At 42.2% G+C, this 26,770-nt stretch overlaps 1 protein-coding gene across 5 annotated transcripts in view; it reads right to left on the reverse strand.

Annotated features, from left to right (window-relative positions):
• The window catches only part of kidins220a (kinase D-interacting substrate 220a), a 52,932-nt gene that overhangs the window by 13,386 nt on the left and 12,776 nt on the right, over positions 1-26,770 (reverse strand). For all 5 annotated transcript variants that reach the window (XM_074691990.1, XM_074691989.1, XM_074691988.1 and 2 more), the window contains exons 8-24: positions 24,941-25,138; positions 24,709-24,807; positions 24,305-24,403; positions 23,864-23,962; positions 23,564-23,741; positions 23,287-23,451; positions 23,014-23,193; positions 22,627-22,792; positions 22,248-22,399; positions 21,845-21,945; positions 21,266-21,451; positions 20,508-20,648; positions 19,296-19,533; positions 19,087-19,178; positions 16,616-16,760; positions 16,222-16,384; positions 1,215-1,393 (exon numbers count right to left, since the gene is read on the reverse strand). In XM_074691990.1, coding sequence (XP_074548091.1) covers positions 1,215-1,393; positions 16,222-16,384; positions 16,616-16,760; positions 19,087-19,178; positions 19,296-19,533; positions 20,508-20,648; positions 21,266-21,451; positions 21,845-21,945; positions 22,248-22,399; positions 22,627-22,792; positions 23,014-23,193; positions 23,287-23,451; positions 23,564-23,741; positions 23,864-23,962; positions 24,305-24,403; positions 24,709-24,807; positions 24,941-25,138 — 2,581 coding nt within the window. The remainder of the gene's footprint in view (positions 1-1,214; positions 1,394-16,221; positions 16,385-16,615; positions 16,761-19,086; positions 19,179-19,295; positions 19,534-20,507; positions 20,649-21,265; positions 21,452-21,844; positions 21,946-22,247; positions 22,400-22,626; positions 22,793-23,013; positions 23,194-23,286; positions 23,452-23,563; positions 23,742-23,863; positions 23,963-24,304; positions 24,404-24,708; positions 24,808-24,940; positions 25,139-26,770) is intronic.

The raw sequence follows: 26,770 nt of genomic DNA on the forward strand, positions 1-26,770 counted from the left end.
GTCGTTTACACAACAACGGTTTTAGGCTGAAACACAACATTTTTGTTGCGTTTCAGCCTCACGTTTACACGAAAATGGCGTTTCAGCCGACCTAAAACTCAAACTTTTAAAAACGGCCTCCAGAGTGGGATTTTTCTGAAACGCTGCCGACACTGTTGCCGTGTAAACAATAAGCCAATGTTTTTACTGGAAATGCTGACGTCACACTATGCTTCGTGTGAGCACATACAACAGGACAACAGTACCGCTGTTATGATCGTCGCGAACTACCGTGTTGTGCTTGAGCTGCTCAATCTGCTCAATCCGCTGACTGTCTTTCAATACAATGTGCATCTGTTGCTCCACTTTTGCACTTAGTATTACCAAATACACCAGATGACCGGCTCAACTCTTCTTCAGTGGAGATCTACCAAAAGCGGCTTTTGGACAAGACAGTTATAGCGCCACCTAAAAGCCTGGCATGCTTACTACAGCGTTTTCAGTCCCTTGGCGTTTCCGTGTGAACGCAGATTTTTTCACTGTGTTTCAGCGTTTTGAGGTGAAACGCTGTTGTGTAAACAAGAGAGTTTTACACTGTGAGCAACAGGCTACGATGCAGAAAGACTGCACGGTGTTTGATGGATCATTCATGGTAATTGTAAACAGGAAATAAAGGAAGTAAAATACATACATGTTTGGTGGATATACTTAAGTGCTCATAAATATATCTGGACGGCCCACCCACATGTTGTTTATATGTGGGAAACGCTGATGTTAAAGGAGTATTTATATGAATGTTTACTCTACACTTTTTATCCCACTGATATTCCTGACTTTTTATAGTTAGACTATGATTAATCAAAAATCCAGGGACAAATTAACTTTTTTGAATTCAAATTAAGATCAGGCCAATAAAATGTCTTGTGAGTTTTTAGTGAAAGGGGTGGTTCAGTGCGCTGCAGGCAGAGGAACATGTATGTGCTTCATCCGCAAAGCACTAAAATATGTCGACCTATTGCTGACACGTTAACCAGCATTAGTGTTTAGTTAAAGCTAGTCTGGATAAACTTTGTGATGGTTGACGCTGTGCGCAGCAAATGATAGCCAAGCCAATGGGCTGGTTCTCCAGATGGTTTCTTTGCAAAGAGGCCTGAGATGATCAGGATCCCTGTGGGTTGAAGACTTAATATCCACAAATACATTTTTTCAACAAGCTAAACAAAGTGTGTTTGAACCTGCAATGATCTCCCTGAGTTTTGGGTCCAGGTTGACAGTGCAGGGCAGAAACATTTCCACATCTCGGGCAGTGAGGACGGGCGTCCTGGAGGAGAGGAAGACCTCAAAGCTGCGGATGTCTCCATCAATCTCCAGGAGGGGCTCCACATCTTTTGTGGTGGGGATGTTTTTGGAAATTCTTTAGAAGAAAAGAGAAAAGAGAAAAGAAAGTCAATGGAGATTTAGTTTCATCTTCTCACTGAGTGTAAAAAAGCCCCTCAGTTTGTGAAATTTCAGCTCTTTGTGTTGTTCATAGATTTGAAAAGGTAAAAGAAAGTGAATTACCATTAGACAGAATTCTTAAGACTATTTTGTAGAAACTAGAAGCTTACAGAACAATCTTGCAGGTTAATCAGCATTTGACATGAACAGGTCAACAAGTAAAACACAAATTACTCGAAATTTCTTCTGTCATCTCCAGAGAAAAGGAGTCAAAGCATCACATTCTAATAAAAAAAGAAAAGAGGAAATAACAAGCAGCACTGTTTAGATTGAAGAGATAACAAACGGTCATCATCATCATGAGAGCGGGGCGATAACTGGATTTAGAGAAGGCGAGATAGTGAAAGGGGGGATGTTTGAGGACAGATAGAGAGAGGGATGTTATCTTTTCTCAGCAGAGGAGGAAACCTGAGAAGATGACAATCAGGGTAATTTAGCAAGCAACAGACGGAAGCGCGTCATGATGCGCTGCCACAGTTAACATGATGTTTGTTGTCCCAGAAACTAAGTAAACACTGAGTTTGAAGATTGTTCCATCATTGTGAGATAAAGTTTTCCTGTTTTTGCAGCAGAGAAAATAACGTCATGTTACTTTGAGAATGTCATATTAATCTATAGGCGCTGTTTTCAGTTTAACTTTATCAAAAAACAACTTAAGCTCTGGCACCATGAGATATGAAGTAATGCTCCAGGAAGTTTTGAGATGACAAAATCATGTCTGAAATGATGAATTCTGAGAATCCAAAAGGAAGTCAGGCTGAAAATGAAGCAAAGAAATTAGTTTAATCAAGGCAGAGGCTACAAGAAAAGCAAACACCAACCACCCAGAGCAATCAGCAATTCTCGTTAATCCTATCATACAGACATGAAAATATGAAACTCAGAGTGACTTTTGACACTAGCCATTCATCACCACAATGTGCCGCTCTTATCAGATGAACGAGGAGACTCCAGTAGAGAGCAGACATTTTTTTGCATCTCTGCTTCCATTTTTCACCCAAACCCCTTCATCTTTTTCTCTCTGGATGCTTTCCTCTCTGAACCTTCCCTCCTTTCCATCACTCAGTCTGTCCTGGTATGTTGAGAACATGTGCTGGTGGCGAGCTGGGTTTTCCCCTTAAGCCTGATCTGTTTTTGCGAGGGAACACAGGCTGGCCTTTCTGTGACTAGATTGGATGATTAGTGCTATCGCTGCAGCGTGCTAGCGAAGTCAGCGTGCGGTCAGCATTTGGCGAGGGTTCAACAGAGCGTACCATTAGCTAATAATCCAAACTATCAACTAAGCTAATCCAGTTAGCAAACTGTGCAAAATGTTCCGGATAAGGCCAATTCAATGACTTTCACCATGATGAGTGGGTAAAAACAAGATCTGTCGCACGCTGCTCCAGTTTCAAGCTACAGTCAAGGTTTTCAGCTGATATTCCTCCTATTCTGCTTACAGTTAACAAACAGGTAGGGGTTCAGTCTTGTGCTCAAGGACATTTTGACAGGACAGATGGCTGGTGATGGACACATCTGCTGTTGCAGAGCTCAAACCTGTGACCTTGTGGTAACAAGTCTGGCAAGAAATACAGGGATGGTGGGTGTCCTGGAGAGGCAAAGTAAAAGTAAGTGACTCAAAATGTGTTTGACTTCAGCGTTTCAAGGCTGAATAGCTGTACCTCACCTGCCCATTTCTAAACTCTCTTTCAAGTGTCCTGTTTTGATGAATTTGAACTCAGAAGTATGATTTGAATTATTTCGACTGGATCTGTTTTTGTGTCTTTGTTTCATTCAAACACCTCTCCCCAATCCTGTTTTGTTCTCAAACAAAGATTCGGAGGAGACCAGCCCAGGTGCATCACCTCACTGTCTTAACCCACCTGCCAGTACAGACACACAGACTGACAGAAGAGAGAATAGGCTGTGAGCAGTGAGGACACAGTGGCACAGCTGGGTTCCAGTGGACAAAGCCCTCTCAGTGTTTCCTCCTCCCGAACCTTTTACAAGACCCGAAAGGTCAAGGAAGCTCTCGGTGTTGGCACAGATGAACCCAGCTCATGTGACCCCTGCATGCGAGGAGGCTGAGTCTGGAGGCACAGATGTTTACCTGCATGCACACACACACACACACACACACATATAATGTGCTGCTGACTCAAACACCATGCAAAAAAGAAGTATAAGATCCATCATGTCCACCTGGGCGGTGAGGATGTAAAATTGAAAGGCGTAGATGAAGGGTGGAGCATGTGTTTTCATGTGAGAGCACATGTACAGTATGTGTGGGTGTTTGGTTCCTTTTCCCATGAACTGTATTAACCCGTGTACAGACTGAGAGAAGCCTGTGCTTTTCCCCATTTCCAGCTGGCTTAGTGCTGTTTATTTGTGGGTCTGCAGACACAGACCAACAGGAGCCAGTGACTCACACACACACACACACACACACACACACACACACACACACACACACACACACACACACTCTCTCACACAAACACACACACAAACACACAGGGAACTTCCTTCTGCTTTAACCAGGGACTCCTCCATAGACTTTCTAAGGAAGTGAATGTCTTGTCTCAAACAGCTCAATGAGGAAGAAAAAAGTTGATAAATCTGTAGGGTGTCCTCAATTTCCTACATTTACCGAAGCCCAAACGCTAATATTGTTGTTAATATAGCTGTAACTGCAAGAACTTGTCCATCTGGTGTTATTATGATAGTAAATTGCCGTTGGAAAACCAAGACAAGAGCTACATACAAGTAAATCCTCATGTTCGTCGCCCAACAACATTGGCACCCAAGAAGCTAGCTGCAATAGCGCACACTTCCCTGACCTTGCTGTTTTCTCTGGCCTGCAGTCGTACAGTGCGTGGTATCAGTTGCAGCAGCACAAACAGCAGTACCTTCCAAAGACAACCAAAGGCTGGTGTGAAGAACAGATCAAGGACATTCATCAGCGAGTTCCACCCAGACAGATGGATAGAGAAAGGGGAGAGAGCAGGGGAGTCAGAGGTCCATTCCTGATGTTCCCAGCTGACTGCAGGAGCGGACGGCTGGACAGAAAGTACATCACTCTGAAGAGTGGGACTTGTAAGATGTTGGGTAAAGATCAGAGGAGGAAATGGATTGTTTAGTGAAAAACACATTTCTGATGAGTTCACAGCTGATAATCCATGACAGTAATTCAGTCCGACTTGTTGGAGCGACCTAGGCCTGTCACGATAACAAATTTTGCTAGACGATAATTTTCCAAAATATTATTGCCGATAAACAATATTATTGTCAATATTATTTTGATATTTTTTCCATTTTTTCATCGATGTAATTATGATAAATGGGATAATAAAGTGAGTACACCATATCAAAAGCAAGAAACTTTAATTTCTTGAGAGTATTTAACTGTAATTAAAAGGTCAGGATCTTTTATATAAAATAAACAAAAAATATAATAAATTTAACAAACAAGAAAGACAAAAAAATACAATGAAAATGAAATGGAACCAAATGAATTGGACTCTCTTTTAGAAAAAAATACCTACTAATCAAAAACAATAAAACATAGACCCTGTCTCTAAAGAAAAAAAAACTCAAAAAAAAAAAACCAACAATAAAAACTGTAGCCTAAATAAAAGGGAGTTTATACAGTTCCTGAATTGTTTGTAACATGTACTTTTTCCCAGTCAATCCATACTGTCTGTCAAACATTTTGAACATTTCTTGCTTTCAACCGTATTGAAGGGCTGCATTTCTTTGGCAATGTAGCTGTCTTTGAGCGCCCACCGTTTGGTGCTTTTATTTCTATTTACTTTGCCGACCAAAAGCCTCAGTAAGAGCGGACTGTCAAAGAACAAGGCTCCACTGCACATCCCTCTTCTTCTTCTTCGTCGCCACTATTTTCAAACAAATGCGACATATCAGCTCGTTGGTGTTCATGAGCTCACACTTTGTTCATTCTGATAAAAAACAAAATATTCCCACACTGGGACTGACTAGAAAAGCGCTATATAAGCTCAAGTCCATTTACCATTCCATTTACTGGGACTGTGGCAGGCGGCTTAAGAACCGTATCTTTCGTGCCATCACTCATATTAGCGTGTGTTTCCTCCTTACCCCTCAGGACGCTCGCTTCAGGTCTCTCCGTGTGCACGCCTGAGCAGCCCCGTCTTCACCCCAAAGATCGCATTTTTGACAGATGCTCACTCCGCTATTAATCCGCTATAGAACCTATGCACCCCAATGTTAGGAAAGATAGACGTAGTGAGCTATCTCCTCATTCAGCCTCTTTGGTCGAAAGAGAGGAGAAAACAAACATACATGCACGTGTCAGTTTATCGAGGCTGGCAAACTTACCAAGGACGTTTTTATTTATCGTTCGGTTAATCGATTTATTGATTATCGTGACAGGCCTAGAGTGACCGGTGTGATGGAACAAACAGTACCCATTAAATGACAACAGCAGTTTGTCAATGAGGTTTGACCACTTCAAATGACATGCTTTGCATTTCACTAATGATGAGTTGTTGGCTTTGGCATTAAGCAACTGACACAAATCACTCCAGAGTTAGTCATCCTCAGTGAACAGACAAAACAGACCAAATGAACAAAGCCATTCTTATCAGCAATCAGTTGCCAAATGACAAGATGGATGCTCTGGTTGGAGTGCCAAGGAAGCCGGCGTGTGACTTTCAAGCAGACCAAGGACCAGGGAGATAAAGGCCGTCAGGCATCCCGGCGGCTGTCCCTGCACAATGGCTCCATTGACAGGACCCGGCTTATAGCTGCAGCAGTACAGGCGCTCAGGCCAGACCACTCTCTGTGTGGCGAGGCCGCTGGGAGCTTTCTGAGCTTATCCAAATGCTAATAAGTCCCAAAGCTGACTGGAGCATAGCCTTTCTTCTCCTCTCAACCTCCCACTTTCTGCAGCTGACAGGAACGAGCAGAATCCATCGCTCTATCCCATCCGTCCGCTATTTGGGCACTCAGAGTATGAATGTACCACTTGACTTTGCTTTACAGCTGCCCTCTGTGCTTACAGATGACGTGCACACACACACACACACACACGTGCCACAAAGAGGTGGTCTTGCTGCCAAACATTTCCATAAAGGGGCCCAAAGACAGAGAGAGATGCTTGCAGAACAGACCCATTGTGTTTGAGAAGCTCAAGAGTTTCAGTGTCAGACACTGAGCGCAGTAAAACACGGTGTGTGGGTGAAGAAGTTATCCAGGCCCGAGTCCGGCACATTCCTCTCCTGGTTAAGAGTTTTGTCAGAGCCGTTGGTACGTCTTCTGCCAAGTGTGTGGATGAACCCAGCGAGGCCTTCTCTGGGAAAAAAGTGGACAGGCGGACAGAGCAGCAAGCTGGCGCGTGGCATCAATGCTGAGAGAGGTTATTGTTATAGCGGGAGCTGCCAAAGCCTCCACAACCCCAAAGGCAGAGGGGGAGAGCAGAAATATGTTTTCACTTTACATGACGCCATGTTCTTTGTCTCCGCAGAACACAGACGCATTTTCTTGATTTGAGTCAAATGCTTTGCACAGTGTGGACACCCTCTGTCTCTATCTTCTCTTTTTTCTTGCCTCTTCGTCTCGGCGTTGCCAACTGACGACTTGTGGCAGCGCCTGCTTTCTATATACATTCGTGGCAAAGTTTAGTCCAGTAATTGAAACTCTCTTGTAGTGAGCTGGACCTGTGCATCCCAAAGCAAACCACAGAGAGAAGCAGAGTAATGGGAAACACACCAGGCTGATAAAAACCGAGTTGCTCCGGAGCGAGCAGCCTCCTTTTTGAGACAGGCTCAGGACTTTCAGTGGTTCCCCGAAATGTTGATTAAACTCATGTGTAGCGCCGAAATGGAGCCTCCGTGTTCCAGACCCCAAAAACCTTAGCTGAACTCTCCACTCAGAGCAGCACAGGCCTCATTCTTGACAAATAGTAGAAAACACTTAACCTCAGTTTGGTGATTTATCTTCCAGAGGAGAGTTGGAGCATCCTTGGGCCGTGGCAGGGTTCGTCCATTGTGACACTAATTGCACTATGGAGTAAAAATCAGCACATGTGGCTGTTAGATCGCTGTAATGGGCAGCTGATTGGCCATATGATACAGAGTTAAGTGCGGTGGATTGCTTAAGTGAACACAAATGGGCTCCTCTACAGCACATAATACATCTGGAATAAGTCTGTTAAGGAGCTAAAATCCATACAGTGAGTGATGAATGTGACAAATAAGGCTTTGGATTCTCAGTAATCCTCAGATTAACTTTGCAGAGTTGGATGTGTGCATCCAAAATAAGATGTGAGAGGGATAGAGGAACATCATTGAGCACATGATCATGGGACAGAAAGAGCCAGACAAAGGGAGCATGTTTGCAAGGGAAAACTGATTTCACAAATGCTTCTCTGCCCCAGTTTGAGTCTGAGTCAGCAGCAGTGGGGAAAACCTTTCTTTGGAGCCTGAAACACATTTCTGCAGACAAATCTGATAACCTAATCCTGGAGCTATACGGCGTCTCGAGGCACGTGCCAAATTAGAAGCTGCTAAAACAGCAAAGATGGGGAGGAAAAGGACACTGCTGCTCTCTCCCAATATAGGCCTGATCTCCAAATCACCTTCTTTGGGCTTGTTCGCTCACTCTTCGTCCTTTTTTGTAATTTCAGAGAGGTTTCTACACCCCCTTAAAAGGCCTGACCTCCATTGACTTCTGACCGTTTGAGCGCCTGTATCTACATATGTATGCGGTCTGCAGCTATCAAGTGGGCCTTTGGTTCCCGGGGCGTCTGAGAGGCAAATCTCGTCCACTTAAAGGTCAGCGCTGACCCTCTTGCAACCCTGCGCTGCTATTTATAATCAGCCTCCCACCTTCCAGCAGTTTCCAGCACAGAGAGACAGCAGAGAGGGAGGGAGATCAGTACTAATGCACCACACCACAGAAGCACTCCAGTATCTACTCCTCAGCCTTCTCCTCTTTTACTCTTCTCTCAGTGTTGTTTTCAGATATTAATCCAACCCTTTTGTCACAGACAGACAGACAGACAGACGGACCAGGCCAGTCTGAGGTGTGGTGAAGGCTTTCGTGGCTTTGAAATGATGCTTTATGCCTCGTACAGAAAGGGGAACAGAAGAGTTCTCTTGTTTCAGACTAATTAGACTAATCCTTCAACCTCAGCTTACAGGCAGAAATGAAAAGGCTTTAAGGATTTCCAAACAAAGAACGCTGCATGACGTTTTTCTATCCTCATGTCGCAGCCTCGAAAGAAAGGACGCCGTAATGACATCAATGCACTTTTTGCCCTATGTCACCTGCTAACACTGCATTTTTAGCAGCTCAGCTCAGAGATGGTAAAGGTGGAGCTGGATGTGGCTGATCCACACCAGTGTTACCAACAGTTAACACCTGATGGATGGAGAAAAGACTATCATGGCCTGTGCTACAAGTTTCTGACCTTGTTCCAAGCATTTCTCCTGCAGTTTGTTTGCTTTTGATTTTTCTCTCTATCTGTCTTTGTATGTGGCCACCCTCAACAGTAAGCGGCTTCTAAAGTCATCAACCTGTTTCTTCTGTCAGCAGCCTGCGGTGCATTTACTGTTTACTCTTGTACTTTAGTCATTCATTGCTTGGCTGTTCGGCCTACCAACACAGGAAAAACAGCCAAACAAGTCTTCTTTGCACTTAAGATATTGTTTTCTTCCACATTCATCCTTTCTCATTCCTCTTGTACTCCAGGATCAAGTTTGTTGCCTTCAGCTCTACAGCCACAGATTTGTCCACTCAGCCCACCTCTTATGATGCCTCACTCCCCTCCTAAACCAGCCCTGCCGGTGTGTAACCACTGATTTATTAAAACCAAGCTGCAACCTCCGGTGTAAAATTATGAGACAATGTGGAAGTGCTAAAATCTGCTGTTTCTCAATCGTCCGCTTGAGGCTGGCTCACATACACACCAAGCCAACAAAAGCTGTTTTCGTAGCAGAAATTAACCCATTTACAGCCTGGTTCAAAACAACTTCTCCAGTCTGAATCGCTAATTTCACTATCAGCACACACTGTGCGGTGGGGGAGGAGTTCTAACTCTCAGTTAAGAGGATATTGAGATCATGAGCTTGCCCAATCAGAACAAGCTCAGCTCACGTGACCAATGGGCGCCCCAAAGCTGTACTCAAAGTCCCCGTCCCTGCTAATATGTCCACGATAGCCAATCTGCTTCAAAACTCTGATTCAGAAACATACGGGTGATGTCAGGGAGACTATGTCAATTATACAGTCTATGAATTAAATCTCTTCAAATCATCACCTGCATCTGTGTCCTGCATTTTAGGTAAAAAAAGAAACAACCCAGCACTCTCGTAACAAAAACAGTGCAACATTGATGCAGTACACATCCAAAGCAGCCTGTGAATTCAATGACTGGACTATCCCACTTTCAATCCACATAAAACATGAATGTACCAACAGCGAATTTGTGTTGCAGGGATTCTGATAGCAGCCTTTGGTTCCTTTACCTCATCTTACCTCCTGACACCAGACTCCCTTTCTTCTCACTTTTTAAATGTCTTTTCTTATCTTATCCAAACGCTCCCTTCCTTTTTTTTTTACATCTTTATCTCACACCCACCCCACTCTCTTTTTCCTCCCTGTCTTTCTTTATCTGCTCATCAGTCAGGTGGTCTTTCAGCACACTGGTGTGTAGAATCACTCCTGGTGTCCTATCAGCAATGAAGCCTGAACTCTATAGAGACATCGGCAGATTCGCACCATCCTATACAAACTCACACACACATATCCTCATGCTGAAACAATGTCCTTACCAGTTTCACTCCATCCTTCACTGAAACGTCTCCTGTCGGGATTAACACTGCAACAACGAGCTTCCGCAGAGGAGAGAAAATGGAAAAATATTTTTTCAAGCTTTTGTCCTGCTTTGAGTTGAAAGAGTGTCACGGCACACGACGGGTATTGGCCTGAACAATTGAATATAAGAATAAAGAATTCTCCTTTGAGTGCTGGAAAGGTTCAAAAGTATAAATTGTAAGAAAAGAACAGGATCTAGAATACATAATAGGGCATTTTGCAGCCAGATATTTAAGAGCTTATTAAAGGATTCCACATAAAGGGAATCACCCGCATAAGCTTTGGAACATCACTTTTATCCCTGCACATAATTGGAACCAAATTACAATAATTGTGCCAATTAAAGTAATCCTGAATGAAGAGAGCGTCATCTTAATGTTTCAGTACTTGGGATAAGAGTCTCTCTAATTAAGGATGAATTGCCTGGCTACATATTCATTCAAAGCGCGATTACTGAAGGGAGGGAAAAAAGTTTTGAAGTGTCCGAGAAGTGCCTGGCTCTAGGCACGTCTCTGTAAAGGGGATTGTCTGCAGGATGAAAGCAAGGCCTGGCAGACAAAGCGGAGGGGATAAGAGGAAGAGTTGATGCACACACCGTGGCAGAAAAAGTACAGCACATCAAGATTCAGAAAATGATACACCTCTACTTTCAGAGACGAGAACAAAGAAAAGATGTGACTTCAGTTTTACCTGAGAACACGTTCTCGGCTGTGTTTTGCTTCCTGCGCTGCATGAGTGCATGTGTGTTTGTGTGTATGAATATGTGTGTTTGTTGAACGCAGCCTGCATCCCAGGGCCTGATTAATTACACTGATTCTCAGAGGAGTAGTGGGTGACATATGTTCTTGCACTGGTGTGAGAGCTCTGTGTGTGTTTGTGTGTGTGTGCGTAACCTTTTTACATGTGATTTGAGATGCATGTGCGCATGTTTAGCCACAAAATGCTTGTTAAGGTAAAAAAAGGGTTTGAATAAGTGCTTGTTTCAGTTACATCCAGCGTTAATTTAACCAGTTTGTACATGCACGTAGAGTTCTTCTGAGGTGTACAACATGCAAAAGTTTGTGTGTTTGTATGTGTGGGTGTTTGTAATGAACAGAGGATTCAGGTGCAGCGCCAGAAACACACTCTCAAGTGCGGAGGGGGCATCCTGGCACAGACAGGGCACCAGATGTCAGAGCAGGGCAGGAACCTGCTCAGTGGACCAGTGACACTTTTTTTCTCAAGCTGAAATCGGGATCTGTGCGTCCAGGAATAAACTCTCTGAGGGGCCCGCCCCCGTACGCTATTTGGTCCAAATACATTAACCCCATCAAGCGAAAAGCAGAACTCTTTCTTTTTCCAAACACGCCGCTCTGTCAGAATAGAAAATTAATGATTAGATAAACTCGCTGACACTGTCGCCTCTGCACTAACTGTCCTTCAAAAGTCCTTGAAGATAAATTCACTGTATGGAACAACTTAGTTTCTCTTTAAGACAAGCGAGCGGAAGAGATGAATTGTTTTGGAAAAATTTGGAAAACCTATATGAGTATGAAATGATATTTTTTTGTTTAGTTTTTTGTTTTCTTTATTTTGCTTCTGGCCTTACATTGTAGCAAACAACCATCTTTCTTGATCTTTGAGGATTTTAAAATCATTCTTGAACACTAAAGAAAACATTTGCTACAACTCCCCCTATTCTCCTTTTGTTTTTACTTATGCATGTGTTTCTTTTCTCACTTAAGCTATATGAATGTGATCATGTGTGTGTATGTATGTGAATATGTGAATATGTGTGTACATGTGTTTGTTTTTGTATGTGTATAAAACATGTACGGATGCATGTGTGTGTATGTGTATGTATATACATATATATGTATATATGTATATGTATCATTTTTGTTATTAAGCTCATGCTTCCTTCTTTTACGGTATGGGATGATATGGTAAGAAAAATAAACTTTAATTTACTCATGACGACACCTGTCTGTCTTAAGTTGTCTGTTGTATAATTGCTGTAAAATAATAAAAATCAAGTATATTAAAAAAAATTGAAGATATGCTCAGAGATACAGACAATGTTTCACAACATAATCTCGCTTCACTGGCTTCCAGTAGCAGTTTGAATCAAATTCAAAGCTCTTCTTCTGGCTCACAAAACCTTAACAAGAACAGCTCCTGTCTTCCTGGGGTCCCTCACCCAGGTTTACACTCCCTCTCGCCCACTACGCTCTGATTGTGAAAGACACCTGGTGCTCCCAGCTCAGCACTGCTCCAAATCTCTAGCCAGACTCTTCTCCACTGTTGTTCCCAAATGGTGGAATGAATTACCTAACTCTACAATCCCTAGAGTCCCTTTCTACTTTTAAGAGATGTCTGAAAACTTATCTGTTCAAGGAACACTTGTGCACTTAAGCTGACCCTTCTCCTCTTTGCCCTCAGGGGAAGAATGAGTCAGTAGGTCTAAGACTCAGCTCTTGTGATTTTTTAGCACTATTACTGAATGTTGTTGAAGATTGAGGTATACTGTTGCAGCAATTGATTGTGGTTTGTTGGCTTGTTTATTATTGTATCCCCCCAACTTTGGACAAAAGCGTCTGCTAAATGAAACTGTAAACCGTAAACTGATTGGTTTTGATTAACTCATTCTTCATTAGTAGTCTCCAGCTTTCTGACACAGCCCTGCAGTCACCATAGTGTTGTACTCATAAAGCGGGAACCTGCAGCCTTCGTACATTGGGTGCCTGCTTTACCTCACTAAGCTTAACCATCACCTCCTCAAAGAAGACACATTCAAACTGCCTTATTGTCAGATCAATAGCTCAAAACCCAAAGCCACCCAGTTTTGTTTATGAACAAGAAAAAAAACAGCAGAAATGCTCACAATCACACAGAGGTCACCAAAGAAGACTACCAACCGTTCAACACAGTCCATACTGAGAACCAAAATGAAAAAGGTGAGTGGATTACCAAAATCACAAAAGAATTCATAGCAACAGCTGTGTGTCCAACAACAGTGTCCTTGAACAACCTCCAGAAGCTGCACTCGGCTCAGTCACACGGTAACGCTCCTAAAAGACTTCCACTAAACAGCTAAATGTAATGTAATGACTCTAAACAACATCAAGAAGATGAAAAATACTAAAACCCATTAACAGTCTTTGGAAATGGCAGCAGCGCTTTAAAGCAATAACCATGAAGCAGGAGAGAGCTAGGTTAGCAAAAGCCATTAAGTCTCTAATAGCTGCTAAAACAAGGAACAAGTGACTCCTGATACCGAGGAGGAAGAAATGATGAAGCTAAAAAACATAGTCACAAGGCTGCAGGCTCCAAATTCAATTTGCCGGTGATCAAACAGCATTGAAAACACAGGATTGGGGTTGTTAAACTGACAGTTACAAACACACGCTTTAGTCCAAAACACTTCTTGTTTTGTTTTCTACTCTGCGTCTGTCAGAGGGCTGAGGAGGCCGTGGCCTCGACTCACAGCTTGAGGTGAAACTTGAAGTTTTCTCTCCAGAACTAGTGTGAAAGTCATTTATAGCTACACTTTGTGTGTTAGCTTTGAGTCAATATCTGCAACAGCAATCTTTGTTACACACTTCTCTTCCCCTGCTGCTTTGCATCAGTCTGGACAGCCCCTGTTAGTTCCTATCGTTAATCATAGAAAAATGGCTAAGGTTATTAACCGATTACACATTCTCCATCAGATTAGGAAGGTTGTACTGGCCCTCTCCTGCTACAGGAATTAGCTCGACTTATTTTCCCTTCACGCCGTGTCCTACAGTGACTCTTCACAGCCCCTCATGGATGTTGTGTTGCCACACAAGTTGCTAAAAACTGCTTTCAGCCGTTTTGAATGTGCGTGTGTTTGTTTGAGATATGAGGGAAGGTGGGCGTGTGGTTCTATTTTTTCTCTCTTTTCCAGGAGTTCAGGTACGTGCCGTAGAGAGGAGCTGTCACCTTCACCACTAAGAAGTACTCTATTATATTTCATTGTGGTTTGGAGGATATGGGCTCATTTACTTTCAATTTCAAAGCTTGGTAGGGCAGAAAGGTTTTCAAATGTATTTTTCTCAAACAAATGGAGACTGTACTGTTCCTCTTAACTTAGATCTTAAGTAAATATAGTAATTCTAAGACTATGTACACTGGCCTACAAGCCTTACAAAGAGCAGAGGAGAGGAAGCAAACACAGCCTTGTGACTGAGATGCAGGGCGACAGTTGACCTATAAGGGGCTGACTCACCCCCACGTTCACTTCACCACTAATATATTCACTTAGTAACGCTCAGGGGATGTGCAGTTTCACAGTAAAAAAAAACATCCCACACACATGTATGCACTCTAACACACTAACAGAGGGCCGACCAAAGGGTCAGGGCAATGTTGGTAAAACAATTCATCCAAAAAGCCCCTCACTTAAAGGAACATGACGCTAATGAACCGTTCAAATAATAAGATGTAGAAGAGTCTGTGGGTGTGTCAGCATGCGCATATTCATATGTGGAAAGCAAAGGAAAGCAAACAGAGGAAGCTATCCACTCCTCCAGCAGACAGGCAGTCTGAGGTTCTGAGAGGTAAGTCAAGTGTCTCTCCATGCGCCGAAGGAAAAAGACAAAACAGCTCTGCTAGAACAAAAAAAGCAACCTGAAGAGCCTCAGATCATCGGAAAGAGGAAGAAAAGAGCTGAGAGACAGAAAAAGATACACAGACACAGGCCTGAGTCTTATCAGCCCAAGATTCATGTGAGAGATAAGGCCTCAAGGCGAGGCGTTGTGTTTAGCCCGTCTGAGGCTTCCTGTCATCATCATTAAGGCCGCTTCTCCGACTGTGGAACAGAGCAGCCATTTGGAAAGACGACCAGTGAGGAGGAAGATAAAGATAGACAGGACCGCTGGTCAGAGGGAGGATGACGGCTATATTCAGTCTAATGAAGAGCGTGAGCTCAGCTGCACGATTTAGTAGGGATCCCTGAATCCAGGCCGTTGCATAGAGAAACAGAACAGAATTTCACAGCTGTCATAAAGTACATTTATATATCTTCCCTGTTTCATATTCTTGACTGTTTACACTAAAACTGTGAACATTTCCTGTTCCTGCACTGTACTTAAATCAATGGATGACCCAAGTTACAGCCTTCTGACTGTGTTCCTTTGTGTGCTCCCCTCATGCTGTCTGCAGTGTAAGAAATGAAAGGTAATGCCTATTGTCCTTTAAAAACCAATAGCAAAAACCTTTTTAATGAGGCAGTGGTTTGCCTTGGAGACAGAGGAGGGAGGGTTGTCTGCAGAATCTCGCTGGCTGACTGGCTGACAGTAACTGTCTGTGACACTTTGCTGCCGCGGGAGTCGTAGGCACTAGTGTAGTGTGACAGAGTGCAACCTTTAAAGGCCAGCGCCTGATGCACAACAGCACCCAAACCCAGCAACTCAGCCCTGCGCAGGCCTCCCCCTCATCTCTGCGGTGAGCATGCCTCAGAGCATCAGTGACCACACACACACAAAGGCATAATCAGTCATATGGTTTACACACACACAGACAGATAGACGAGTTTACTGTTGCTGCTCAGCTGAAGATGTCTTAGCTTTGAAGATCTGTTGTCCAGATTTGAGGAAAAATGTTGTTTCATGAATCAGTGGAAGACATAATTTCCCACGTGCATTAAGTTGAATCAAAGAATCTGTCTGTCAGAGGCCAATTAGTGCAGCACTCTGAGCCATTTGCAGACTAATGTCGCCCACACAGAAACAAAATCCTCTACTGCCACCTGCTGGTCAAAATATATCTGTATTCAGTGGAATTGAACAAAAGAGAATCCTCTTTTTACTGTAACAGGAGAAATCCATACATTTCAAAGAAGCCTTGAGGGCCTGTGACTCAGATCAGATGAGCTACTGTGTTAAAGTGTTGGTGTTTGTGTGTTTGTACCTTTCGTAAATGGTTTTCAGAGTGACCTGGTCAGACACTCCTTCCGTCTCTTCCAGAAACAGGATGATCCATGATGTCCTGTACGGCCACTCTTCTGTCAGGTTGATCCACGACGCCAGTCGGTCCCAGTTAAAGGTGATCTGATTTGCTCGCAGGAGGCGTCCTGTCAAAAATGATGTAAAGAATTAGTGACACAAAAAATAATGGTCCACTTCAAGAACACCAACTGCAAGACTTGAAAAAGAAATTTTTAATTTTAATTTGTTCCTCCAAAATAATGGTCAAATATAAAAATAATTAAAAGCATTCAGTGTCCTAAAAAGCAGTTGAATTTCATTTACTCTAGCTTTATTTTTTGTATTCAAAGACCAGTTTTTAAAAGCAGCATCTTCACCTGTGATAGAAACAATATTGAGCAGCCTCCTCATGGTCTGTGGGCTGATGTCACTGAACCAGTCTTCTGTCACCAGCAGCTTGGTCAGGTCAAAGGACATTTGTCTGGTGATGGTCCTCTGCATGTGTCGACGCCTGTATGTGTCCTGGAGACAAACATTAGCAATTGAACAGATCTGGATTCTTAGTGTCTCCATTGCTTTAAAATGACTTGTAGCAATCAATCATGACACTGAACATTAGGTGACACAAAATTACGCTGAATGAGAAAGACCTCCTGTCACAGAGGAAATCAAAGCAGTAAATCAGAAAAACAAACGGCAGGTATGACAAAAAACACAAAGAGACGCTTTACAGTCGCAGATTGTACACACAAGTCTAAACAGTTAAATTTCTCCAAAGAAAAATGGAGAGAAGTAGGGGAACGAAAGCATTACAAAGCTCAATGACCCTGGCAGATGTTTTGATGTGAGGTTTCTTCTACATTATTGGTGCCACAGGCTAAACATCATGGGATAAGGTGGTAGACATTTCACGGTCCCCTTGTGAGCTCAGGCCTTGTCATTGTTAACCCAACGTGACTGAGGAGTGTGTGTAATTGGCTTAATAAGGCCTCACATTCTCATACACTTCTTGAATTGGACAATTGGATAAGCCAGAACTTGTTAAGAAACACTCAGCAAGTTAAGGGCTGTAAAGGTGCCTCTGCAACTGTTCCACCTGAACCCTGTGAATAGCAATGTCTTAAAAAGCCTTTTATATGTTTTTTCCGTCTTTCTGTTCTGTAAAAGCTGCTTTTTCAGTCTGTTTTATCATTTTTTTTTACGATTTTTATTTCTCTTTTTATGAGGAGAAAAATCACCTCCCCATGGCTGCAAATAAAAATCAAAGAGCCACTGTCCAAGGCTGAACAGCCATGACACACAGGCGAGCTATTGACACAGATCTACCGGGGAACATCTGTGATGATATCAGACAGCTGCCTCGGTCATGAGCCAAGGCAAGGCTTTTGGTCGACTTTGAAGTCGTAACGCCAGTCTCATGACCTCTTTCTCAGAGAGATGAAACATATGGCCACCACTCAGTCAGAACTGAAAAGGTCTGTCACACGCACAGTCCTGTGTCATGGACTCCCTGAGACATCTCAATTTGACTGTACTCTGAACTCTTTAATGGCTAGGTTCTTCAATATTTATTTACTTACTTCTCCTTTTCTGTTACCATTTTAAATATACATGTTCCTGAAAGAAAGGTCAAACTTTATATATTTTGAAAAGTTGAACAATGAGTTTCAGGTGTTTTTTTTTCAGTATAAAGGACGTTGATTTTAATCCAATAAACAGAATTAGGATGGCAGAGACACTCCTTATGTCATCCACAACTTGAGAAGCCACATGAAAATGGAGAGCCTCTAATTCATTTCCCCCTCCTGCCCTCATTTTAATCTCCACTTGTAGAGAGAGGGCCCTCCTGCCAAGAGCGAGCTAGTGGCGGAGGACAAATAAAAAGAGCATGCCTCCCTGTAATAAAGGAGCCAACACTAATAATTGAGGGTACTAGATAAACCCGCGGTACAAACAAATGTCAAACAAACAAACAAGAGAGGGAGGGGGAAGAGAAAAGGAGGGGCTGGGGGGAGGTCTCGTATGGAGGGGGGGCATCAGCGACAGCAGCAGAGTCACTTAGCCTCCTGCCAGCAGACCTGGTGCCAGTGTTTTGTCACAGGGACCCACTGCTGCTAGGCCTTGTCATTAGGCTGTGGCAACGCAGCAGGAAGGATAAACAGTCATTACATCAATTACACCAGGAACCTTGGCCGCACACCCAGCACCTCTCTCTTTTTCGTCCCGGTGTGTCTCCTTCTGTCCTCTGGCCTCTGCGCTGCCTGCCAACACCGCGCCTGGACCGGACCCACCTCCCGTCTATTCAGGGAGGAGGCCAACAACAAGGCAGCATCTCGAACTCTTATCCAACGCTTTCCTCTCAAGCTGTGGTGAAGTAACTACACTTAAATTTAGTTTTATTAATGTTGGGACATCAAGCGGTCATTTCCAGGGAAAACTAATTAAACAATGTGAGAACAAACATTTCTTTGGCTGAAGCTTCTCTGCAATTTGTTTTTTATCTCTGCTTCTTTTGATTTGGTTCGTTTCGGGTTAGGGTGTGGGGTGAGCTGTGTCTATTTAAATAGACAAATCAAATATGCAGCATCTAATATATTATCTTACAACATGTTATTTAAGAATACAATAACCCTTCTTTTAATTTCTACTATTGCCCGTCTATTAATATTTCTATTCTTTCAACTCATGTTGCAACTGGATCCGTCTGGTTTGTTTACAAGGCGTCGCTCTGACTTTGTCCTCCCAAATAAGAAACCTAAGGCAGGGTCAGAAACCACTGATGTAGAAACAAACCACAACAAAACATTAAGAGACCAATAAATCAAATTTGTAGAAAAAAAGCTGTTACCCTGCGGTTTAGGGCGTTCTTGCTGCCAAACTTGGCCTGATCTTGACCTAGGTTGCCCTGAGACATCTTTCTCTCCATATCTTCATGCCAGCCTGGGGAGAGAATAAGACAGAGAGACTGACGACTAATGCTCCTGAAAGACTATAGAATAAAATAAAACTGGGATCAATCCTTTAAATGTTTGTACATATGATAACATGTTGTCTTACCCTCAGCTGGCTGCGTCTCTCCATTAGAAGGAGCAACCATGCAGAGCTTCTTGGCCGTACTGAGCCCTCTGCTGTTGAGGAAAACTGGCAGATGAACGATATTTCTCATGTAGTCGTGTCCGTTGATGTTGGAGTCCCTCAGCACACTGTTGAGGTTTTGGTTGATAGCTTTGATGATGATATGTGGGTCACTGGCAAAGATGGAGATAAAAGGACCTTTGGAGAAGAGTACCCTCACCTGGAAAGTATAAGAGCCATAAATAATGTATGAAGAACATCCTTTATCAACATTTTGTGTTATTGAATCAACTTTGTTTTCAAACTTTGACTTGTTTCTCTATTGAATGTGGAGAAAATGATTCAGTTAAATCAAGTTAAAAAGCAGTTTTTCAATTAGCAGATCTGTAACTTTGCCATCGAAATAGGTGATTTTCTCTGAAACTGAATCAACAAGCATAACAGCAGCTGAAGACAAGTCTAACTTAATGACTCCTGTGAGAGCAGACTGTCTGCTGCTCATAGTTTTTGGGGATTTCCACTCCACTAACTATGGGACATTGTCCAAGAGTCACAGGACATCGATTTGTGCAACATGCATTTATGGTTTGTTAACCTCTGGCCAGCACCCTTAGGACTCGCCCCACTGAATGATGAACCTCAGTCTCTATAACAGCTGTCAGCACAAAAGCAACATCACATGATTTCTGAATCTTTATTCATCAAATTCAGTGAGGAAAGTACCCTGAGTGAGGGGAAAAAGGTAACATTTTATTACCAGTGTAACCAATGGAAAATGCATTTCAAGATGCTGTTTCTAAATCTCTTTGGACAGAGGATGGTATTAGAGTGACAGGGAGGTGCTCACAGAAATTAAAAAATTACATTAGCACATAGGAGGTTGCCATCTTCTCTGGGATTACTTTCACTGAATAATAACATTTGGCTAAAGGAAATTCTATTACAGCAGCTGGGAGGAAGACTAAACTTGGAGGGGAGCAGAAGCAGCTGAGAACAGCACAGTGGCTCCTCTCTAATGGAGATGTGTGGGCTCTGTGTGCACAGGTGAAATCCTACTGAAAGTAAAGGCCACATGTCAGCTGCTCTAACACAGTCAGTCCCGTGGTTACAGATTCGCCTGGGCAGCAGATGTTGGAAAAAGTATTTCCTGCATATTATTTTGTTATCATTCATCAAGTCTGCTCCTGCACACACCGTGTCCAGCATTTGCAGCACTTTGTCCTGCTCACAGGCGTCCAGTCCGTCAATGATGACTGCCATTCGTGTCTGGTTCTGGGTGAAGCCATCGATAGTTTTGGCCATCTTTGACATTAGCTCCACTTCATGTTTAAGAACCTGTGTGTCACAAAGGAGGAAAAAAACTTTCTCAGCTCAAACATTCAGTGTTAATGTGATAAAGTAAATCCATTGGGTTGTGGTCTTTAAACAAGAAAGAAACCCAGCTGTGAGGGATGAACTGAAATCTGAGCTAAAGTTTATGTCTTGTTACTGGTAATAAAACAGCTTTTAAGACCTCATATGAGCCACATTTACCAGAAAATCCAGAAAAATGTCCCATTTTAATATTTTAAAAGATGAAAAAATGAGGATTAAATTGCTTGAAAAGAGAAAGCAGTGTGACAAAGGTTTGGAAAAGAACAATACAATACAAGAAAACTTTGATTAGTTTCTAGTTTTAAGACATTTTTTCCTTATTTCCAGAAACATGACAAGCAAAACTTATTCTCTTACCCCATTTACAGGCTTTTCAATTCAGGTGTCATTTTGTCTCTTATTATTTTTTAAAACGTTTTTCTGGAGTTGTCAGGTAAATGTGACTCATATAAAGTCTTCAAAAACAAGTTTTACTTAAATTCAGACATAAACACCTGCTTAAATTTCAGTTTTTGCATTGCAGGGCGACAAGGGTTTTGCTATTCAATAGATCTGAAGAACAAAACATACTCCAATACCTTCATAAATCCTTCACTTTTAAGTCTATGCAAGTTGTTGGCAGCGCTGTGTAGACGTTTTCTTTGGGAATTGAGGACAGAGTCGGCAACCTGCCACCACGTCCTACAGTTGAGCAGTAAAGCGAGCCCCACCACACTGGCCATACCAATCAGCACTGCGTTTACTGTCAGGTTCGCCTGGTCAACCTGAGAAAGAGTGGAGAGAAAGTTATAATGATATCACATGACCAAGCATTAAAATACTCTGTTCAGAATTAAAGTGGAGTGTCTTATTGAATGCTTCAACCAGTGTCTTCCTCCTTGTGGTGGTTCATTGTTCAACTTTTCAAAACAAATAAAGTTTGACCTTTTTTAGCAGAAACATATATATTCATAATGGTATTAAAAAAGCAATAGTAGGGAAATAAAAACAAGGTATTGACCTTATTTATTAGAGAGGTAACTCTAAATTACTTCTGCTGTGATCTGGTGCTATATAGAAAATAAAATTAACTCGACTTTCAGGGAGGATGGGTGCCTCCGTTGGGTGGGTGGGCTGCCCCCTCATATAATGGCAGGGTAAACACTGCTTTAACTAACCTTAAAGATGGCCAATAAGGCCATACCAGTGATCAGACATCCCAGAGTCAAGGCGAACAGCACGAAGGAGGGAACACAACATGTTTTCTTCCATTTTTTACCTGAGGTATGAGAGAAGGATTGATGTAAAAATGTAAAAGGGGTAAACCTAAAGTACAAAACATTTTGTTTTCTGAAATGAACACTAGCTTCACATTTTAGGACAATTTGAGGCAGCATTTTGTCAAAAGAGGAAAAATTGCACAAACAGGAAATGTTAAGCTTGATAAGCTACTGCCAGATCAAAAACAAACTCATTCCTTAAAGCATAAAAAGCTCTTTCTTCTCATAAAAAAGTCAGATTATTACTCAGTGTGCCTGTTGAATGTCATTACATGTAAATACATCTGAAGCCCCGTTCTACCTTGGATCTCATCATTTTTGAAAACCCTGAAGAGTCTGGTGGCCATGAAGCCAAACTCTCTCTCACAGGCGTCTGATAGAGTGGCAATCATCTCAGCCATGGAGGTCTCCCCTCCAACACTGGACAGACGATTGTAATCCGTGAACAAGAACCTGTGTGTCATGTAAGAAGACAAGCAAAGTAAGAAACAGCTGTTGAGCCTTGTATTCAATATAAAATAAGGCATTGCAATGTTGAAACAGATGTTTTAGTGGGTGATAATGAGTCACTTTTTAAGAAATCTACAATATTCAAAAGCAGTGGAGCACTGGTTGTCTCAGATTTAAAAGACTGACATTCATCAGGTGTAACTTTGTGTGTGAGTGTGTGTTAGTGTCACCTGACAGGCAGGGCACGGGTTGTCTGTTCAGGAAGTTCAGGAGGATTGACAAACATCAGTTTGAGCAGCAGCTCCAGGTACCCGACTTGGCGAGCCAGACGGGTGCTGATGACCCACGCCCAGTTCCAGCTCTCCCTCTCACGACGGCTCCCAAAGTACACCAGCACTGGGGTCAACAACAGAGGAGAGTGGGAAATGGAAGAAGAGTGATTAAAATCATTGCTTTCTTTGACTTTATTCAACAAAGAAGAACTGAAATTAATTTTGTCCATAATCTGTTTTAAATACTGTCTTAGTTTGCTTTTGGTATGATTTTTTGATGGGGTTTTTTGGCTGTATTTTTCTGTTTAGATGATTTTATGCTTTAAGTTTTTTTTTTATCCTCACCAAAAAAGATGTAGAGCAAGGCAAGAAGGGTGAGTGAGACGGCGATTGCAAGCCTGGGATCGACAGTGAAGCCCAGAACGACAGCCACAGAGCCACAGAGAAGAAGAGTGAGGAAGACGACCAGCCAGGAGAACTGGAACAATGGCTCTATCTGCTGGCCTGCAAAGGTCTTCATCTCATCTGATGAACAGAAGAAATTCAATACAACTCTTATTATTCTCTGCTTTTTAAATTTTTTTTAATGCATCTTTTTAATGTTACGGACTTCCTTACCTTCCAGTTTCTTAAGCAGGAAAGACTTGCCGCTGCCCCACTGTGCATATAGGCCAACACAGATTGGGGGCTGCATGGTGGGCTCACTGAGGATATCAGCTAGCGCGCTGCTATACAAGTCATATCCCAACATGTCTCCATCTGACTCAGAGGGGGACAGGTGCTCTGGTGGAGAAAGAAGAAAACAAAACATTTGAAGTGAAAAAAGGTTAAAAAGTGCATGAGAACAGAGTAGATCAGAGTCAGAGTTAAAGTGGAGAGGAGAAACAAGTCATACTAGCTCCAAATATCTGTGTGAGGATGCTTTTTTGGTGGGTGCAGTCGATGTTGTATGGCGTCTCCCCAGCTTTGTTGGGGCGGTAGAGGAGACGGCCATCTTTGGGGTTCCTGAGCAACAGCTCAGCCAGCTTTCTGCTTCGCCCTCGGATAGCAATGTGGAGGGGCGTGTCTCCTTTCTGGGCACAGTTAAACAGAAATGGTAGATTACTTTTAATGAGAAAAAGAATACAACTGTTAAATAAAAGAACATCACTCACCAACAAAGGAAACATACAACAGTGAGATATAAAAGCAGTACCTTGTCCAGTGCAGACACTTTGGCTCCTTTATCCAGCAGCAGTTCTACGATCTCTATGTGCCTCATTTTGGTGGCTTTGATCAGAGGAGTCTCTCCCTCCTAAGATGCAACGATACAAAAGATTTAATCTTTTTTCCAAAATTTATTTTGAGGAGAATGCAAAGAATGGGTTTTTGAATTTAAAAATATTATATTAATAAGAAAGAAAGAAAGCCACAAATAGACTCCATCGTCATCCATCCGTGTTTTTGTTGTCATTGTCTTAAAGAAAACATTAGGTGTTACAGAAATAACCATATGTGATACAATCAAAGGACTAAAAACAAATTATAATACTTAGAATTTTATGATAGATGAGAAGACATAAAGCATAGTCAGATGTTGGCAACAGTCATCAAATCTAAGGGGTGAATTTAACACCTTAACTAGTGTGTGTCTCACCTTTGTGCAGCTCTCAGTGTCAGGATTACACTGCAGGATGTCTCTCACCATAGTTGCATTCCCTTTCTCCACAGCCCAGTAGAGGGCAGTCTTCCCATCCTAATGTGAGAAGGTAAACTGGTTAATCTTAGAAAATCAACCTGTGGCAGATTTACAAAACAACTTTCAACTGTGTGCATAAGAAATGTTTAATGAAGAGTATTACGCAAAAGGAATTAAGGTGTGCCTATTTATATAGAAACAACTCTTGTGTGATTTTGTGCTTCCCTAACCCAGGAGTTCATTTTAAGAAAGAACAGTATTGAGTAGCAGTGTGATATTTCACACAGAGAACACAAGAATGCCTCCTTCCTGCCTCTGCAAATAAAACAAAGAGCAAAGATAGCAGAAGAGAGAGTTTCTACCTGCCCCCTGACGTCAATATCAGCGTATTTGTTCAGCAGAGCACGAACTATCTCCACATGCCCTCCTCTCACTGCTCCAATCAGCATCGTCTCCCCGCTCTGAGATGGTGGGGGAAAAAAAAAGACAGAAAGGAAAAACAAACAGAGACATAAAGTGTATATCTTTCGCAGTGGATCTCATATCCAGCACTCCCTTAGGTATCCAAACTACAGTACAGTAAGGCGTGCTCACCCTGTCTGGGATGTTGACGTAGGTGCCAGCATCCAGGAGGTCCTGCACTATCTCTGTGTGTCCCTCCTTGGCAGCGATGGCGAGAGCTGTGTTGCCGTCCTTGTCAGTCATGTTGACATTTGGGTTCCTTTTCAGCAGCTCCTTCACAACCTCTGTGTACCCACCTTTCACTGCCACAATCAGAGCTGTCATGGAGTTCTGGAAAGACATGGGGGAGATGTAACAAAGCTGAAAGTCTTTTTTCTTCTAACACAAGCAGTAATTCAGATAAACAGAGTTTCTATGTATGACAAATGTTTACCAAGCACTACCCATGTTATTTACACTTTTCTGCTGCTATGGGAGACAAGCTCTAATGACATTTAACAGCTGATTTATTGTGTAGTAGCCAAAATAACTCATATATTTTCCAGGCAGTAGAGTATCTTAATCACATATAAATTAACTGCTCTGCAACATTTGATAATATATTTCCATATCATTATTGATGCCACATTTCAAACCATCACATCATTCAGTTTGTGTCAGCGCAGCAGATGCAGTGTGACTCGAAGCAGCACAGATGTGCTCCATCACTGATGCAATCAGTCATTTGATATTGCAGATTACTAATGGGTTGATGGTATGGTGGCATTAAATCTTCATTTAGTGGAAGCTACACAAGTGAGAACAGGTGGCTTTAGATGTCACGTCACCCACAATGAACTCAGAGAAGAAATGAAGACTCTCTCAGCTGATGTATTATTACTGCCTGTTCAGAGTACCACATTGAATATTAACACAAAGCAGGGCTGTCCAAAGTTGGCCCGCCAGCTATTTTTTTCAACCCGCTGCCCATGTTTACATTTTATAATATAGATTTTTGGTGTTATTTTCCCTCTGCGAGCAGCCTGAATTTCTCATTCATTAATTATTTATTGTTGCACTTCCTCTTCTGACCACAAATTGACACTGCGTTACATTTGGAGTAGGGTGATGCTAGTCCCTTCAGCTCAGATCTGTAAGTCCATGACCAGAGAGTAAGAAGCAGGGTCACAGCTGGGATGGAGCATATGAGACAGTGGCACTCCAACAAGAGGAAGTTTTTTGATAGAAATTGATCCCACAGCGGTATGTGTAATACTAAGGCAGACAGTCACTGTTTTAAAAAAGTATGATCTTCATAAATTAATGTAAATACCGTAGTCATTTAAAGGGAAAAAAATTTTAAGCAGGTGTCCAGTTTTATTTCTATTCCTTTTTTTAAAAGAATGGAAAATGCACTATTTTGGCTCTACAGGAGCATGCTGTGTCCCATGATGTTTAGGTTATATTGTACTAAATGTCTTTGAAGACATAGGCGTAGTATTTGTGCCGTATGGATGTTCAGTAACTTCATGCTGTGAAACACAGTAAAGAAAAGTGTTTTCATTTTCAAAATTACTTGTACGAGTATTTATTTTGCACAATTATGCTATAGGCATATAGTATTTGATATCATGCACTGCAACATGAATTTCAAGTTTTGGCCTGCGACCCCCACCCTGATAAGTTTTTCGCCCTTCACTGAAAATAATTTGGACACCCCTGCTCATTGACTAGTTATGGGGTGAAAAACAAACAGAAAATGCTTAACATCACATCTAATTCCTGCATCAAATTGTCTTTGTAATATTTATTCCTATGCTGCACTGCATCATATTTATGAATACAAATTATTTAATAAACAAAAAATTAGGGATGGAAATCGAACACCAATTCCAGTTGAGAATTGTTAACAGTTCCATTTAAGAATCAATATCATTTATCTTTTTGCAAATCAATTCCCTTATCAATTCCATTGACAGGGTT

Source organism: Halichoeres trimaculatus, unplaced genomic scaffold (assembly GCF_033239565.1).
Source record: "Halichoeres trimaculatus isolate MK-OKI-2021-1 unplaced genomic scaffold, fHalTri1.1 fHalTri1_scaffold_17, whole genome shotgun sequence".
Lineage (NCBI taxonomy): Eukaryota > Metazoa > Chordata > Actinopteri > Labriformes > Labridae > Halichoeres > Halichoeres trimaculatus.